This window comes from Bemisia tabaci, chromosome 4 (genome assembly GCF_918797505.1).
Source record: "Bemisia tabaci chromosome 4, PGI_BMITA_v3".
Lineage (NCBI taxonomy): Eukaryota > Metazoa > Arthropoda > Insecta > Hemiptera > Aleyrodidae > Bemisia > Bemisia tabaci.
This window is the reverse complement of record NC_092796.1, coordinates 29,623,690-29,641,497: the sequence shown is the minus strand read 5'-3', so window position 1 is coordinate 29,641,497 and position 17,808 is coordinate 29,623,690. Positions and strand designations below refer to the sequence as shown.

Genomic DNA, 17,808 nt, shown 5'->3' with positions numbered 1-17,808 from the left:
GGTATGTAGGCTTGCACCGAACTCCGCAGAGCTGTAGATTACCTTTATCAGTTTTATACCATTTTCATGAGGAAAATACAGAATCAAGAGCAAACCCAGTCATTCTGTAGCTAGAAAATTCAGCAGATATTCCAACACAGGTAGATATTTGTAGACTCAGTTCAAAATGCATAAGCCTAACACGAGAAAATAATAAAACCATCAAAGGATGCACAGGTTTTTAAGTTATGTGCTCAACAAATTACTTTATTTGATTCCATACTTGACACAATGATGCAAGATCAGGACGACAGACCCCGCTTCGCTACGATGACGGAGGAATATTCGAACGTATTTCTATCAAATGGAACTAAGTGCATTATGACGTGAGCCCTGTTATGCACTTATTCTTATGGGTCTCTGGGCTCATGTCTGAATGCACATAGTTCCGTTTGATAGAAATACATCCATTCCTGTCCTAAGAATTTGCACTCGAAGTTGAAACATCGACTACGTGATCTCTAAATGCAGATATCGTCTGAATCGGGAAAGTTCAAAAGAAAACGGCTGCAGAATATTGATTCGCAATAAGTCGTCGCCCTCCTGATAAAAAGCCGTAACTACATTGCGCGATGAACCATGTCGTCCATGGAGCTCAATACTTTCCCGGGCTCAACTCTAAATGCAGTTACGCTCTTTTGTCAGTCAAGCGACGCAGTGTAAAGAGGTCGGAGGAATCTTGTTTGCTAACTTTCCCGATCCAACATTCATCCTTCGGGCGCGATCCAGTCGAACAAAAAAAAAAATCAAGAAGAGATATAGTTGCTTTGTCGAAAATTTATGATCAATAGCTATTTTGATACTTTAAGTTGCAGTTTGCGAAAAAAGGAGAATGGGCTAAGTTCAGTGGCAATTTTGCAATAGACCACTAGACAAGATACGAATTCAAGCACTCTGATACATGTCATTCAACCAGAATTTCATGTAGAACACGATTCTTGCATAAAAAATTACCGAAATCAACTCCTAACTAAGATGTGAAGGACAAAGTTTAACAACCATCATCTGGTTCAAAATATTTATTCTTACGCCTTTGAACTTCCGTCAGGAGAAAATTCACGACTAATTCATTCGAAAACGGCTGTAAATTAATTTATTTCGATAATTTGACATGGCCTAATTTCTAGAATAATCGCAAAATCTTCCTCTCTGAGTATTGAGGGCCCAACCCTGAAGAGAACTCATGGTTCACTTTCACTTTTTCTCAAGAAATTTTCATCGGAGTTAGATTTAAGTATTTTTCTCACTCGTGGATATTTTACTCGATCGCGGGATCCGTAGAGCGCGGCAGGCAGGCATTCTGGCAGGCGTAGTATAGGCAATTTGCACGTCGGGACGCATGCGTAAAGGTGTACCGTTGGAAGTATCTGTGCGATGTTGAAGGCGCTATATCGGGTGCGCGCGGGCGCGCTTTTAATTGCCCGCTATAATTTGAATTTGTAACGTTCGCGAATTGAAATTATTAGAATTGCATCCTTCTTGCTGAAGAGTCTGCAAAAATTTGTATTTTGAAAAAAAAAAAAAAAAAAAAAAAATGTATGAATTTCTGCTCGCACACTGGTTTTTGTGTAAATAACTGCAGCTGCGCTGATGTTTTTGTCATTATCATTTAGAATACTGTGCTTGTATTTTATCAATGTATTGATTTTCTCATTTGTAGGGTCATTTTGTGAGGCCAGGACAACATTGGTGGCCAAATTTTTTTGATGGTCGTAGGAGTGCACGAAGGAAAAATTCCCAGTTTTTAAAACCAATTTACAGACAAATTCCCTGGTATTCCCAGAGATTTTCTCTCCTTGAAAAATCCCAGCATCTTCTCAGGAATCACCTCTCAGTTTTTCAAGCTGCTTAACACCAATAATGAAACGTTCAAACCCGCAGGTGCGCTCGACAATTTGACAACGCGGTCAGCGGGAAAACCTATGCTCGATTGCTGGCCCGGTGGACTTGCAGCGCGGCGAGGCTGCCCCATTACCACCCGTACATACCGCGCTCAATCCTGGCTTTTTTCCAATTGCTCCCAAGTAAAACTTCTATCGGGAGACTCGGAAGTAAAATAGACCACCGCGCAGTTTAATTTATATTCTTCGCCCACTCCGTTGCTTCCTCCCGCTGTAGCTCTGTCGCTTCGTCTTACAACCCGCCCCCCAACCCCCCTCTTGATACCCCCCGCCGGACTCACCCTCAAAGGCCAGGTTTCCCAATTCGAAGCTATGGTGAAGAATCGACAATTACTGTATCCCCTGATATTCGGTCCTTTTCCATAGGTTTGAATGGCGGATTAATCGATTAATCGATTCATCGCAGAGCAGGACACGCCTCCGCTCACCGTTACTTTCACCACCGCGACCACCCTTAACATATTATTATGACCGTTGCCGGACTTTCCATGAAAATTAACGCGATTTATACTGAGTGAATGTGAAAATGATGATTATTCTAATCGTCTGACAATCCTGCTTTCTTCGCTCATGATTTCTTACTTTGTCCTTATGACCTCGTGTGAATGTATCGGAAGGGGTTTTTTTTGTGGGACGTTGGTCGTTTTTTATCATCCTCTCGTGTGTTAGTTTTCTCTCGCTTGGATTTCGATACCTTCGAATTCGACGTTATTTTAGGAGAGGCGTGGAGGTAGTAAGGGTTTGTGAGAGACTTGGAAGGAGAAAAAGGCAAAAAATGTAATAACTCTACCTTTGAAAATTATTCCACCTCACAGTCGTTTCGCATTCGCAAGGCATCTCATCAAGTCGCTTTATTTGCTGAGTATGTGCACCCACATGTTTAATGAGATAAAGCGCATACATATACTACATCACAATTTTCATTTTCAAACCTACTTTTCTCTAAATTTCCTCGCTATAATACGATAGTGTAATAGTGTTCACTCAGCTCATTAAGCCCTCTTTATGAAGCAATCAAACTTTCATGTGACATCTTTCGCGGTTGCTTTATTCCTGGCCTCTCGGGTCCATCGCTTCGCCGCGGCTCAAACAACCCACAGAAATTTCAAGATTGCCACATTTCCCCTCGCTAATTGCATTTTTACTGAGAGAGTCTTGCTTATTCCTGCCCGAAAAATTCACTAATTTTATTTCTAATTCCATGCAAAAATCAGGAAAATTTTAGACAAAAATTGCATGGGTACAGCCCTGTGAAAAATTGAATTGCTCGCGTCAATTTTGCAACCTTGTAATAGAGTTACGTTCCTCTGTTCGAGAAAGGACGAATTGTTCCATCTGCTTGAATAAATTAGCTCCTTTCAATTTAGCCACAGCTTGAGATTCTTCCTCGTTTGCCGCGCCCGGGTGGAGGAAAACAGGGTGTGCCAGATTGTGCGATAAACTACGGTCATTACACTCGGGTTAAATGGGGGAAAAGTGCTAATTTATCGGCAATTTTCGGCAACAAGGGTGGAAACGAGGAGCGAGAAAGCCAAAGCGCTTGAACTCCCTAAACGGCTCCTAGCCTTTTTCACCGCTTCGTGAGATTCATACAATATCCCTGTCCCTACAATAGCGGGCGGAATTGCGCAGAAAGTGTTCGATTCATTAGAAGGATCCCAACTTCCGCCGATAGGTTAGTCGGGCGAGGCGTCTTTTCCAGCGAGTGTTTCGGTTCCTTCGTTGCGCGAAAACCTCCGGATGTTTTTCGCGCCGCGGCTGCCATATCTTAAACGAAACCCTCTCTTCATGCAGTTTTCTTTGGGAAAACGACAAAGGTAGTGGGTCACCAAACCATAAACGAATTTACATGTTTCTGGGGGTGAATGACACATAGAACACGATGCGCACACTTTAGAAAAAAACACATTGGATGAGTCAACATGGAGAGTCCAGACTGTTAAAAACATCAACAAGAAAAAGTACTCTTGATTCAATTAGAATCTAGCTTAAAATCAAGAACCAAGCCTCTTAATTTTAGCGGATTTCGTTTTGATTCAAGCAAAAATCCGATTGAATCAAGAGTATTTTTTCTTGTCAATGTTTTCAAGAGTCTGGACTCTAGATCCAATGTGTTTTTTTTTCCAGTGCATTGCAAAACGCGGAAATGTAACTCAGAAACTGAGAAAAGCGCAGTTCAAAGAACGCGACTTTTTCGCTTTGAAACGCTTCAGTTTCATGCCAAACCGAACGTCATCCTGCACCAATCAGATGCGAGCACGAGTTTCTACGACTTCTGTCAAATGTCTTCACTCCTCGCAAATAAATACAATAGGGAGGTCGAAATCATAACTTCAGAATCAAAGAACCGAATCACATTCTTGTCATCTGTGGTTAACAAGCAACGATTCCACATTAACTTATATTTATCTGGGGAAACATCCGCGGAACATGAGCGGGGATAGCGATTTGTTTTAGTGTATCACTTCAATCATTTTCCCGTCATTTCGGGACGTGTGAAATTCCCTCTAGTCTTTGGACTTTTTAAAAGCGGGCTTTTGCCTGGGATTTTGGCTCCAAAAAAAACACAATAAATCGTCGCGTAATCTACTCATTGGGTGCTTTTAGAAGATTCAATCAGCAACAAGAGATTTAGTGACCCGTTTAGATAAAGTTAAAAATTACACGGAAAAAATTAAATTGCTGATTGAACGATTGAATTGTTAAAAAAAGTGGCTGCAATATTTTAACGCAGATTTCGAAACACAAAAATGCTACTTTAACCACTATTGTAAGCTAATTTAACCACGGGGATGGTTAGAGTAGCATTTTTGTGTTGTGAAATCTACGTTGAAATATTGCTGTTACTCTTTTTAGCAATTGAATTGTTAAGTCAGCAATTTAATTTTGTCCGTGTAGAGAACAGAGCGCTTGCATGCCTCAGGGATTTTAGATTTAAGTATTTTTCTCACTCGTGGAGAATTCACTCGATCGCGGAATCCTTCGAGCGCTGCAGCCAGGCATTCCGGCAGGCGCAGTATAGGCAATTTGCACGTCGGGACGCATGTGTCTTTAGGTGTAGCGTTGGAAGTATCAGTGCGATGTTGAAGGCGCTGTATCGAGTCCGCGCGGGAGCGCTTTTAATTGCCCGCGATAATTTGAAATCGTGACGTCGGCGAATTAAAATTATCAGAGGTGCATCCTTCTTGCTGAAAAATCTGCAATTGGATTTTGAAACAAAACAAAAAATGTATGAATTACTACTCGCACACTGGTTTTTGTGTAAATAATTGCAGCTGCGCTCATATTTTGTCAGTTTTATCTAGTAGACTGTGCTTGTATTTTAGCTACGGAAAAACTAAGTATGAGCCCTCAGACGTTGCCAAATTTTCTTTGACAAATCAATAATTTTCAGGAATATTTGTGTACATTTTTCTTCTAATTTTCCAAACATTTTCGCTCGTGATTTGATCTAAAGAGTCGGAAAATTTCAAGGAATAAAAACCTTGACTTCCCTCAAAAATTAATATTTTTTGAGAAGAAACTTGGCAACATTCGAATGCACGCGCGACGTTTTTCCTCAGCACGGCAGTAAGAAACTTTCTAAACTGAAAAGGCGAACGATGTCGTCATTCAAGACAAAAACGGCGGACTTCAATCAAAGTGCCCGATATTTATAAACCCTAAGCAGGTTGGCATTTAATTAACATTTAACGAGAGCCTTTGTGCCGCTCAGTTTTGCAGAGCCCGTGGCTGAAAAAGAAGGGGGTGGAGGGGACGGATGCTGCGCGGGGGGACCGGAAAAGTAGAGATAGTGGAGCGGAGGAACCCGGAGGTCTGGACAACGGGGGCGGCTATTCATTATGCAAATGAGCCCCCTGCTGTTTTTCTCGAGGTGACACAACGGTGTGCGATATTGCAAATTTCCATGCAACCTGCCATACTGCCGTACTATTGAAAAACGTAGTATGAATATCCAGAGATTGCCGAATTTCCTCCGATAAGATGTTCGTTTTTGAGGAGGGTTACGAATATTTTCTATCGAAATGGAGATGTTGCATGTGTGAGGAATTTGCGATTTGACTACTGATTTTTATGTAAAAGTTTGCAAAAAACACGATGGTGCCACTGGTTTTCGCTGAAATTAACTCCCAAGCTCAAAAAAAGCTCTCAAGTTGAGATCAAAGTGAAGGGGATATCCCACGCTATCCTGAGAGTCCACCTTTACATCAAAACAAACTCTCCATGCAAAGTTAGGGAGCAAATACATTGACAGGGCTACAACTTTATTTGGGGACTCTAAAACTGAAAACACGGCAACCCTGCTAATGTATTTGCACCCTATCTTTGCATGGAGAGTTCGTCTTGATGTAGAGGTGGACTCTTAGGATAGCTTGATTTTTCTTATTATGTATTAAACTCAAAAGTGACTGACCATCCGCAAATTTCCTGACATGCAACCCTGAGTTTGGACGTGATGATATGGGTGATGGGAATAAGAGTAATAAAATTGGGGATTGTCGCGTCGCACAGTAGATAGAGACAACGGGAGAAGTCGGACAAAATTTTGAAATTTTAAAAGCTCATACTCCGTTCATGAAAAACTTGGAGGGTTTAAAAGTGGCTCCATTGGCTTCCTCGTTAAATTTTCCTTTTGATACACCCATTAATATTTAAAATGTGACGAAATGAGCATCTAATTTGCAGTTTCCGTCAAAAATTTCATGTCCGACCTCTCTGATTTACTCGATCCACTGTGCGTCGTGGATTGAGGCGCTCACTGGTTCCATGGCAGAGATATGCCTTTTGTGTGAAATGCACTTTATACAATGCGGCTCTTACGGCAAAATTCTAAGGGAGCTTCACAAGTCTAAAACGCTAAAACCCGTTTAATGAAACCGTTATTTTATCCTCGGCTGTTACGCGTTCATGAGCCACCCTACGGTACGGAATTTTGAGCACATCGTTTCTCCGCCGATAAAAAATCACGTTTACGTTTTTTAAGATGAGCTCTGTTTTGAACGAATCACCATCTTGTCGGGGACTCAAGTGAAAATCGAGTCAAGTCTGTTTATTTTTAAGGTGAAGCAAAGATTTTAATACTCTGGACGAATTTTGGACGGTTTTAATCAAATCCAGAGGAGCTGAATCGCCAACCTAGACAATGTTTGAAATTAAGTATTGTAACGCATGCTTCCAAATCAAAATGTCACGTATGATGCAGATTGAGTCCGACCCATAAATGACAATCTATCTTTCCTAAATTTCGTTGGTTCTGGCCAACTGTCTATAATTCTCGATTCATCTCATTTCCTGATATCATGGGAAAAGTTTTCTGACAGAATCCGGGGTATTATTCAATTTTCCTCCGAAGAATCTTGGGAAAAATAAACTTTTTACAGATTATAGAGCAGAGAAAAATAGGAATAATTAGGAAAATTTTGAAAAATGACGCTTAAAATTCTTCCATTTAGAAAATAAAATAAAACGGGAAGCCTACAACTTCGCGAAATGAGAAATACGTTCTTGCGGTATCACAATCGATTTGAATTTTGCTCTGTTACCTGTCGCCTTCTTACATAGGTCACAAAATCCGACATTGAGGACGCTGCATAAGCTGGGTCGGAACCGAGGGCATAAATATTCTCAAATTGACAACTTCGTTCTTGAGTTGGAGGAGATTATAATCAATGCTTCAGAATACGGGAGTATGATGCCGCAAAGAGGATTTGTGTAACATTCTTTCACAACGCTCGATTTCACCGAATTTAAACTTATGAGATAGACTTCGACTTAGTTTCATATTCCTCTCGCCTGGAAGGTATTATGCGAGGATTTTTACAACTTTAGAAGTTGAGATTTTTTCCCTCACGACATCAAGGGATGAATAAGGAGTGACGATGCCATTCCATGTTCGAAAGTTATTGCTATTCTCAGAGGGTTCAAGTTCTTTGGCGCTTCTTCCCCTTTTTTCATTTTACTCGAATCGAACAATCAATTTTCGGTAAAACAAACTACCCATTATCATAGAGGTATTATAAAACAGCAATTAAAAGTTGTATTTCTTGCAAAATTCTCTAATGCGCCTACATCTGTATCACCTCCCAATTTATTTTTTTTTGTTAAAATGATCGACTTCAGACCATAATAGAGCATTCTAAAAACGGTTATTTAGAGGCAAAAGTATTGTTCTTTGAAAAATGTGTGATGAATAATTTTATTGAGACACGCTCTAACTCTCTCTAAAGATTATGATTTAGTCCTCAAAACTGCAAAATTTTGCGGCGGGTGTGACATACGCTGATGCTGATATCAAAAATAAAACAGAATTTCGGCGAAAAAAAAAGACAAAAAAAAGAATGCTAAAGTTTTGGAGATAGTGCTTAAAACTGAGGGATATTCTGCAAACCGATAAAAAATGCAAGGAAAAGTATTCAACAGTTACCGAAAACAAACAACACTGGGAAATAAGGATGTCCTTCTTCGTAGGGTAAAACCAGCAATTCCGTTTGCTTTTGAGCCACTTTTACATTTATTGACAATTGGTAAGGTGCGGTGTTTAGTCCGCGTTAAGCAGAAAGGAACCAAACCACAACAGCTATTGCCAAATTTAATCGGGCAATTTAATGTTGTAAATTAAAACTATTGTGCGGATTTTTGTGCAAACGGTGAATTTTCTACACGGTGCGAGACAAATACCTTAACATTTTCAAAGGAATCCGCACAGACGTTATGTAAAAAAGTAAAGTGCCCACTTAAATTTGGCAATAGCTAATGTGGCTTGGTTTATTTCTGCTAAACGCGGTCCATTTGGTATGGAGCTTTCTGAAGCATCATCTACGCTAAAGAAAGGAAGAAGGGGGATACAATTTCGTTGAGTAGACACACTTGGGAGCTACTAATATTGCTACACGGTATTATATTCACACAATTAATTTTCTAAGCAAAGTGCAACGCGTTCGCAGTTTTTGTACTGGTATAGGGCAACGACGATTCCTTAAGAAAGCGGAAGTAAAAATGTGCTGTCGTGAGATGGACACTCGGGGGCTATAAGACACATTATTAATGGAAACATTTGGGGTTCTACGAAGAGGGGCGTGGACTCTTAGAAAAACTACGGTCTCTCCTATGACAATAACTGAGTCTATTTGTGCAAACCTTTATTAAAACTTCACATATGTTCTTTCAGCTCTGATATAGAGGTATCGGCGCGTCGGCGTGCTGCCAGCGCGACACGCGCACTGACGCCTTCAAACCTAAAGGGAAACTTCAAGCATTGCGCAATGCTCAAGTATCCCTTTAGGTTTGTAGGGGCTAATGTGCGTTCCGAGCTACGGCAGCACGCCGCGGCGGCTCAATTATACGAGGCTCTTTAGTTTACGTAATGGAATGGTATGATGGTATCAACTGGCATAGTTATTGATGTTACTTTAATACGGAGTTACAGGAAAATGAACTAATGAATCTCAGAAGAAGGGATAATCTATTCAGGAGTGAAAACAGACGAAAGGTCCAACACGATATCCTACAAGTAAAAAGGTGGATAGTCGGACGAGACAGATCTAAATAACTATCGGACCAATCTACTTCCTTTAAATTTTTGTAATTGGAATTCGCTAGGAAAGGGTCATATCTCAGTAATATTTTTTTCCACCTGCCTCTTGGACACACCACAACTTTCTTAGGTCTCTGTGTCGTCATTTCAGGTTCCGACAGTTCTATGTCAAGGTCGGCGTCTGTTGTTGGTGTCATTGGCGCTAAAAAAGTTTAAAAAAAATAAGAGTGAATTGTGCTTCAAAATTCCAACAAAATGACTTCTTATTTCACACTGCGTGGTAAAAAATTTAGGGAATGATCCAAGTAATATTATTGTTGGAAGTTGGAAAGAGAGGAATTCCGATGAAAATTACTGGAATGAACATTTTTTAGGGGATTGCAATCTCCAAATATATTTACTCTCATTTGAAGTCTCTTAAAATTGTCTTTAGGGGGAAGGATTTTTTTTCCCTTGGGAAAGTTAAACTGCATCTATAACTTACTTACGTTCCTCTCCGATCACCTTTCAACTTAAATACTCTGGAAATGCAAAAGAATCATTTTTATGTCTACTTTGACGGGTCTTGTCAACAAACTGCTTTATTATTTCTCGAAAAACATTTGTTCGAAGTCAGAGAGAAATGAAATTGTGCGTATTGATCAAATCAAAAAGTAAATATTGCATCACGCATATTACATAATGATTGCAAAAGAGTGCATCGTGATTATCATTCAGTTCGGTCGTGCCTTTATACACAGTTAGGAGAGATGTCTCCCAGTTATTAACATGAAGCAAGATGAATTGTGCCAGTGACTTACTTGTAGTTGCAGGTGATCCCGTATCAGGCATTTTTTTAATATGCGTGACAGGTCCTGTTGCTAAGGTACTTTTTTCAGTCTCTGAAAGAATTGAAAAACATAAAAAAAATGATTTTAATAAATTGAAAGTTGCTCCAAAAATGAAATATAATATATATTGTACTAACTGTCTAATAAAGCTCAAAAATAAAACTTGAAAATTTAATCACGTCAGAGCAATTACGTTTAGGTGTTGTACACGTTGGTCTAATTGTGACTCCCTGTAACGTTCATTGCTGGATTCATTTGAGGCCTTAAAAAATTGAAATCTCAAGTTAAAGGAAAATTTCAGAGGGTCAAAGGTTGGGAGGGGGTTGAAACCATGTTTTATATCCAGAGACATACAAAATCCCTCAATATTCCCCATTCACGCTTGATATCAATATTCTGAAGACCGTTGATATATTAAGAGCTAAAAATAAGGGTGAGTGTAGGGATGTTTGACAACACACATCCCACCAACTTGTCAAATGGACGTATTTATGCTGAAAGGAACCAGAAACAGGTGGGGAAAAAAGTGTGCTCGTTAGTTGACGGCCGTAAGAATGAATGGGAATTATAAAGCGCCGGTGACGTCAGCGGCGACTAAGGGGACGTGGAGATTCAAGTTGACGTCATTTAATTCATGAGCCCTGTCCACAACGCTTTTGTCACATCCCCACGACTCATCACATCATATTTCGGCGCTTAATTTCCCTTTAAATTAACATCAAATCCCAATTTTCCATTTTCCTAAAAGGAATTACGTCCACTTTCACCTTGCTTTTAATGCAGCTCAAACGAGCGCACCCCATCTTTCCCATACGTTTTTAGTCCCTCACTGGAAAAAAAACACATTGGATCTATAGAGTCCAGACTCTTAAAAACATCGACAAGAAAAATTACTCTTGATTCAATCAGAATCTAGCTTAAATCAAGAACCAAGCCTCTTAATTTAAGCGGATTTCCGTTTCGATTCAAGCAAAAATCCGATTGAATCAAGAGTATTTTTTCTTGTCAATGTGTTCAAGAGTCTGGACTCTATGGATCCAATGTGTTTTTTTTCCAGTGATTTTAGCATGAATACGTCCAAATTTAACGTGAAGTTTGACCAGAGGTGGTTGAACCAGCCCTTCCCTCAAGGATTTGCAGGCTACAAGTAGGTATTTCTGATTGGGCTTACCGATAGAGTGCAACCTATCGCTGGTCGTGGTCAAGGTCGCAACCGGCTGAAATTGGAAGAGGGCCTTGAAACCTTGACCTGGGAGGTCGGAGTTTGATATGAATTCGATGTACATGTCGGAGCCGGTGGACAGAACCTCTTGCTCTGTCACCTCGTTGCAGAGCATGGCTATCGTCGGCGCCAGGTTGTTCCTCCCGTCGTATACTTTGATCACGTCCGCCCGGTTCAGACAACTGAAACACCAACATATCAATAATCAGTGTCAATTGATCAGTATTAAATAATCAAGGTGCTACACACCATGCGAGTAAACATTTGATCCGTGTAACCCATCGACACCAGCAGCTCAATAGAGTTTGCTTCAGAGGCTCTCTGAGTCATAACTCCTGAATGGAATCGATGGCCAACGTGCATAAGCACCGTTGCAAAGTGTCTCCACTGAAAAAAAAGATTGGTAGAATTTACCATTCCTTCACGCTGCATTTTACACAGCGTGAATTGGACGTATTTCTGTCAAACGGAACTAAGCGCCATAGGGGGAGGAAGGTACAGGGGGGCTTGGATTGGCGGCGGAATCGGGTGTCGGGCTCATTGCGTCCTATACTCGCAATGCTTTTCCATGGCGCTTAGTTCCGTTTAACAGAATTCGCTATCCGGCATTCTAAATTCTTCAAAAAAGGAACTCAAATGGCGTTTAGTTCCGTTTGACAGAAATACGTCCAATTCAAAGTCGATTCTGCCTGAGGAATGGTTACATGTACCAGTATGTAGTAACGTTTACCTTTCTTCTGGCCGAATTGACTCTGAATTAACGCTGTGTGATATACACCGTGAAGAAATGACAAATTATACCAATTTTTATTTTCAGTGTCCGTTTCCGGATATGCAGGCTTGCTATCATACTTTATTTCCTCTTTGAAAAATTACTCGAGGTGATTTCTTGGAAACTCCCTTGATTTTTCCTGACAGGATTTTTCAACCCTTAGGGATTTTTGACTGCTATGCGACGAGGAAGGATTACACTTTATCTCAGGAACAGTTTGATGGGTCATTGTCTTGTTGGTCAGCTGCTGTATGCATGGGTTGGCAAATTAAATGAAACTTTCAGAATACAAATAGGAATGCTTCCTGTGTATAATATCGATGGCTAAAGTGCGAGACCTTGTATCTCCGTTTGCGATGTTGTAGGGTTCCTATCATATTTTATTTCCTCTAAGGAAAACTAGTCAACGCAGCTCCTTGGAAACTTCTTTGATTTTTCTTCTCTATTTGGAGAATATTCTGCAGAAATTTCAACCGATAAAGTAGGCTTGTTTTCCTTTAAAATAAGATAGTGGCGGAAATTTTGAAACATTGCAATGAAAATACGTGGCTTTGCACTTTGACTATCAAAATAAGTTTACCGGGAGTGAATTACATGAAATGTGACTGCTCACGAAAATGGGGTCGTTAGGAAACATAAAATTGAGTTATTCATAAGATATCAAAGTGGACTTCAACGAACATTTTGGAACAAGAAAACGAATAAAAATATCAAGATAACTGGATTATCAATAGCCCGGTTTCTGATAATTAAAGAACTTCGAATTTTCAAACAGGATCTTGGTATACTCCCTTTGCTGGAGCTGAATATTTTCGATTGAATCACTAATGTTTCATTTTTCCAATACTTATATTGATCCTTGATAAGAATTCTTCAACGACAGCGAATTAAAAAATGCTTAAGCACCTATAAACGTGGATTTTCTACTTTCCTTTAAAATAAATTACTAACATCAGCGATTCACCGTTTTGGCCGTCAATAAATTTAAAAGAAACTTATCGAGAGAAAAAGTTAATATAGGTCACAATATGTCCTAATCTTTAGAGATATAAAGTCTGGAAAAATACTTGTCAAAACTTCTGAGGATTATGAAAGAGGAGACATATTGCTTAATATAAAATCAAAATTTAATGACTTAGATACTGCAAAGAGAACTTGGTCGTTAGAAACTCCGTCTCGGATTCAAAGGCGTGGAGTGCTTTGCGATGTATCGATTGATCTGGCATTTAAAACTATGGAAAAGGATCGATAAACAGGGTGTCCGCAACGAACACCTTAACAATCGATTCTTTACCAAAGCTTCAAATTGGGAAATGTCAATAATCGATCTGTAAAGCCCCACCACCGCTCTGATTGAGGTCTGACAAACTCTACTCAACGTAAACTAATTACAAAATCCTTGAATTGATTTCGCGGAATGGAATAGAACCGTCACTGTTACCAAGTTCCCAATTATTTTAGTTTCCTATTTGCAATATAGCTCGATGTAACAACAGATGAATTAATGAACATTTTTGGCAACTCTGAGGGTGATGGAAATGAGATGAATTTTGAGAGAAATTTCCTGACTATTCTGTAGCTTGGTTCTGACCAAGCTGCAGGATTCAGATAGGCGTTGTTCAGAAACAACGCATAAAGAATCTGGGTGCAATATCAATACTGGAATGCCGACAAAGAAATTGGTTTATTGAAAACGATTTCATTCCATAATTTACAAGGTTGTAGACTTCCCAACTTTAAATTTTAATTTTTAAATGTTTTCTAGAAAGGAAATAAAGAGTGGACATTTTGGAGCCGATCACCGCAATTATCAAAAATTCCCACTCACCGAATCCTTGGTTCAAAAGGAACTATATCCACCATAATATGGACGTATTAAAGCTAAAAGGAACCATGTTACACGCAAACCCTATGTACATAGTTCCTTTTAGCATAATTACGTACATATGAGCCCTGAGATCCAGAGGAGCACATGTTACACGCAAACCTGATGCATATAGTTCCTTCTAGCATAAATACGTACATAAGAGCCCTGAGATCCAGAGCACGTGTATTACAAGGCTTATGTCTTAATGGATATAGTTTCTTTTGACGTCAATGCTTTCAAAGGTACCAATGATTTGAAATTTAATATGATGAAAGCCAAATATCCTATTAGCGGAATTCTAGTACAACCGTGCTCATCTTCGATAACCGGATGGAACCATGAATTACAAGCATTTGACTCACAAAACAAATGACTTTCAAATTTTTAGTCAAAAACCGTTTACATTTACTTTAAAATATTTCTAAATTTTAATTTTAAGTCGTAACGGGATTACCTGATACCAAACAAACGACAGCACATGGCAATGACTATGACAAATGACTTTCACATTTTTAGTCTTAACTGTTTAAATTCTTATTATTATTTTAATTTCAAGTAATTAATCTTGTATTGCCTTGTCTTTGTCTTGTATTTGTATTATCTAACATCTATAGTCAGTGTGCCTCAGAGACGGAATGGCATACTAAATGTTTGCAAATTCTTCGGTGTCACCGAAAATGAAGTTCCTTCAAAACGTTGATAGGCAACAAGGCCTACATAGATCATCAATAGGTATCGTCTCAAGTCAAATACAAGTGACCAATGAGGAGGTTACACATTTTTACTTCTTGCTCTCTCGGCTAAATACCGATAAGATTATTATTGGCTTTTCTTCCCTTTCACCTACGCACAAAAGTATCTTTCCTATCTTAGCTTTTACTTAAATAAAACAGTCGAAGCGTTCTCCAATTCAGAACTGTCAATGTTGATGCGCGTGCAGAGGTCGTGGATGATTTCATGATGTACACCCGATTTGGGAAATGCCATTCAGACGCATTTAAATCAAAAGGAATCACTGAGTGACAATTGAGCCCTGTCATTTCATGTATTTTTATGAATCTGAAGGTTCCCTGGCTCCTGTCAGAATGGCATCGTTCCTTTTGCTTTAAATACGTCCATTTTATTTACGCCCGTCAGCGTTCTCTTGACAATAAAAGGCATCTAATTCGATGGCAAAAGTGCAAAACCACGTACCTTCATCGCAGCGTTTCAAAATTCTAGCTTTATTCTATTACCTCGAAGAGAGTTAAGCCAGTTTCATACCTTGAAATTTGTACAGAATATTCTGATAACGGGGAGAAAAACCAAGAAAGTTTTTATGAAATTACGTTGACTAGTTTTCCTACGAAAAAAATAAAATATGACAAGAGGTCTGTGATATTGCAAACGGCGTTACGTGGTTTCGCACTTTAGCTATCGGAACGCTGGATTGCGATGGCGGAATTTTCATGGAAAAGATGTGCAACAATCATTTCCGCTGGGGCGCCTCAGGATAAAACGAAGTGCATTCAATCCCGAACGTTTGTGCTTGAGTGACAGATTCGTTTAGATAGAACTAGAAATGCTAGAGGAGAATACTGTCGTGCCAAGGAACAACGCCGTATGAACATTCGAGAGTTGCCAAATTTCCTCCAATAAAATGTTTATTTTTAAGGAGAGTTGAGAATATCTTCTCTTGAAATGCTCAGATAATTTAGATCTGATTGCGAATAAAATACTATAAAAATCGAAGAAAAAATACGCACGGATTCCCCTGAAAAATCATATTTTATCGAGGGAAATTTGGCGACGTCTGAAGGTTCTTACGACGTTCTTTCTTAGCACGGTAGGATAGGGGCAGGTACCTGCACGAGATATTGCATCCCGGAAGGATGCTTCAATTATGAATTTCGACCGGGAATTTTCTGCCACGTTCTTGGAATGTTCTACTTCTGCAGAATTGTAAGAGAAACATGCAAGATACCTTTGTCTCCAAATTGATATTGAATATTTCTAGCAAATTATGAGGCCAATACTTTGAATTCAATTGCATTTTTAATTACAAGTGCGATGCACCGTCCACTTTTAGAAAATTAAATTTATCTCTTCTTGGTACGACATTGATTAAAAAAGTCAAGGAATGTGCAGTTATGCCAGCACATTTTACAGAATAAAATGAAGGAAAATGACATTCTTGCAAAATACCTATTTTTTAATTACAGAAACTGAGAGGGACTTTTAAGGATTTGCCGATTGTTGTGATTGAACAGTAGTAGCAAATTAGTTAGTTTGGTTTTGATTACGTGCAATAAAAACTTATTTAAATAATTGAAATTTTGAAGTTTTTACACCTTGACTAGAATATTTACAAAACAGAGAAAATTACGAATAAATGCAGACTTCCCTCGTGAATGATGTCTATAATAATTCTTGTGTTTATACGTTCCCTGATCCTTCCTCAAATTTGCCCGATTTCCAAGAAAATGCTCACTGATAGAAAATAGGGATTTTATTTCACTTTTAACCGTAAGATCTCTCGGAAAAAACAAGATTTTTTCAAAAATGTTGGTGCAAAATAAAATCTTCCATTTTTATTTATCTCGTCCTTTAAAGCCGAGTTAACCCGAACCATCAATGTTCAACCAATTAGACCTCGAAGCGGAGATAGAAGGAACTCCTGGTTATTTTGGCACTAATTCCCAGACAAATTCCCTCAAGTTTAAATATTTATTCCTCGATGAATCCCAGTCTCTCTGGTTTTTCCAGATTCTAGACACCGTACCTTCACTTCTGAGACGAACAGTGAAATTAAACGAAATGCAGTCTATCCTCAGCGCAAACTGCACTTCAAATCAGAACAACTGGGGGAGTAAATAAATCCGCAGAAAATCGGGGAGGGGGGGGGGAGAGGGGAGGCAGACACTTTTAAGACGACTCGAATCTTATCCACATCGTTCGCCACTTGTGGAATGCTCGTACTCTACCAATCCGACTAAATGAATTTCCACGTTTAAACAGTTTAAGACCCGGTTTCAAACCGCGAGCAACGTGTATAATTAGAGGCGCCGACGCTTAATGGCTGAAAAATGATAAGGATTCAATTTCTAGAATTACTTTTTAAATGGGATGAAGCAAGCCCGCTCGGCTCGAATTTATCTTTGCGCCCTCCGACGCCGGGGAAACTAATAGCCCCTCCGCTCAAAATAAATTACGCGGATTCGACAGAGCCGCCCCTTTTATCTCCGGAGCAATCGATAAATTTTCCAATTTGTTTCAATAAACCTCGTTTCTACACCTAATTTTCAAACGTACTCGCGCAAACCCAAATTTACCGATTTCCCGTTCGCCCCCGAGCAATTCCATTTATGCGGGGGCACCGTGCCCTTATAACCGGCGTGTAACTCCATAAATTATTTTGTTATCGTTTCCAAATATTTGCTTACCTAAATTGCATACCCGCAATTTTATGTTATTACTCGAATCTCTTTATTCTTCGTCGAATGATTTTTGCCGTGCCCTCGTCTAGAGGTTTAAGTTCCCCGTTCCAGACTTTTTTATAAGGGTTGTTAGAGTATAGAATTTACCAACCTAGGATCGAACACGGATAAGATACTATTTTCTTTTGTACCTCTCAAGATTTATTTTTATTTTCCATATCCCCTAT

General features: G+C 39.3%; 1 protein-coding gene across 5 annotated transcripts in view; it reads right to left on the bottom strand.

Moving 5' to 3' along the window:
- Sol1 overlaps positions 1 to 17,808 on the bottom strand; it is a 307,494-nt gene that overhangs the window by 19,597 nt on the left and 270,089 nt on the right. For all 5 annotated transcript variants that reach the window (XM_072299662.1, XM_072299661.1, XM_072299659.1 and 2 more), the window contains 2 exons: positions 11,476 to 11,708; positions 10,275 to 10,355 (listed from right to left, as the gene is read on the bottom strand). In XM_072299662.1, coding sequence (XP_072155763.1) covers positions 10,275 to 10,355; positions 11,476 to 11,708 — 314 coding nt within the window. The remainder of the gene's footprint in view (positions 1 to 10,274; positions 10,356 to 11,475; positions 11,709 to 17,808) is intronic.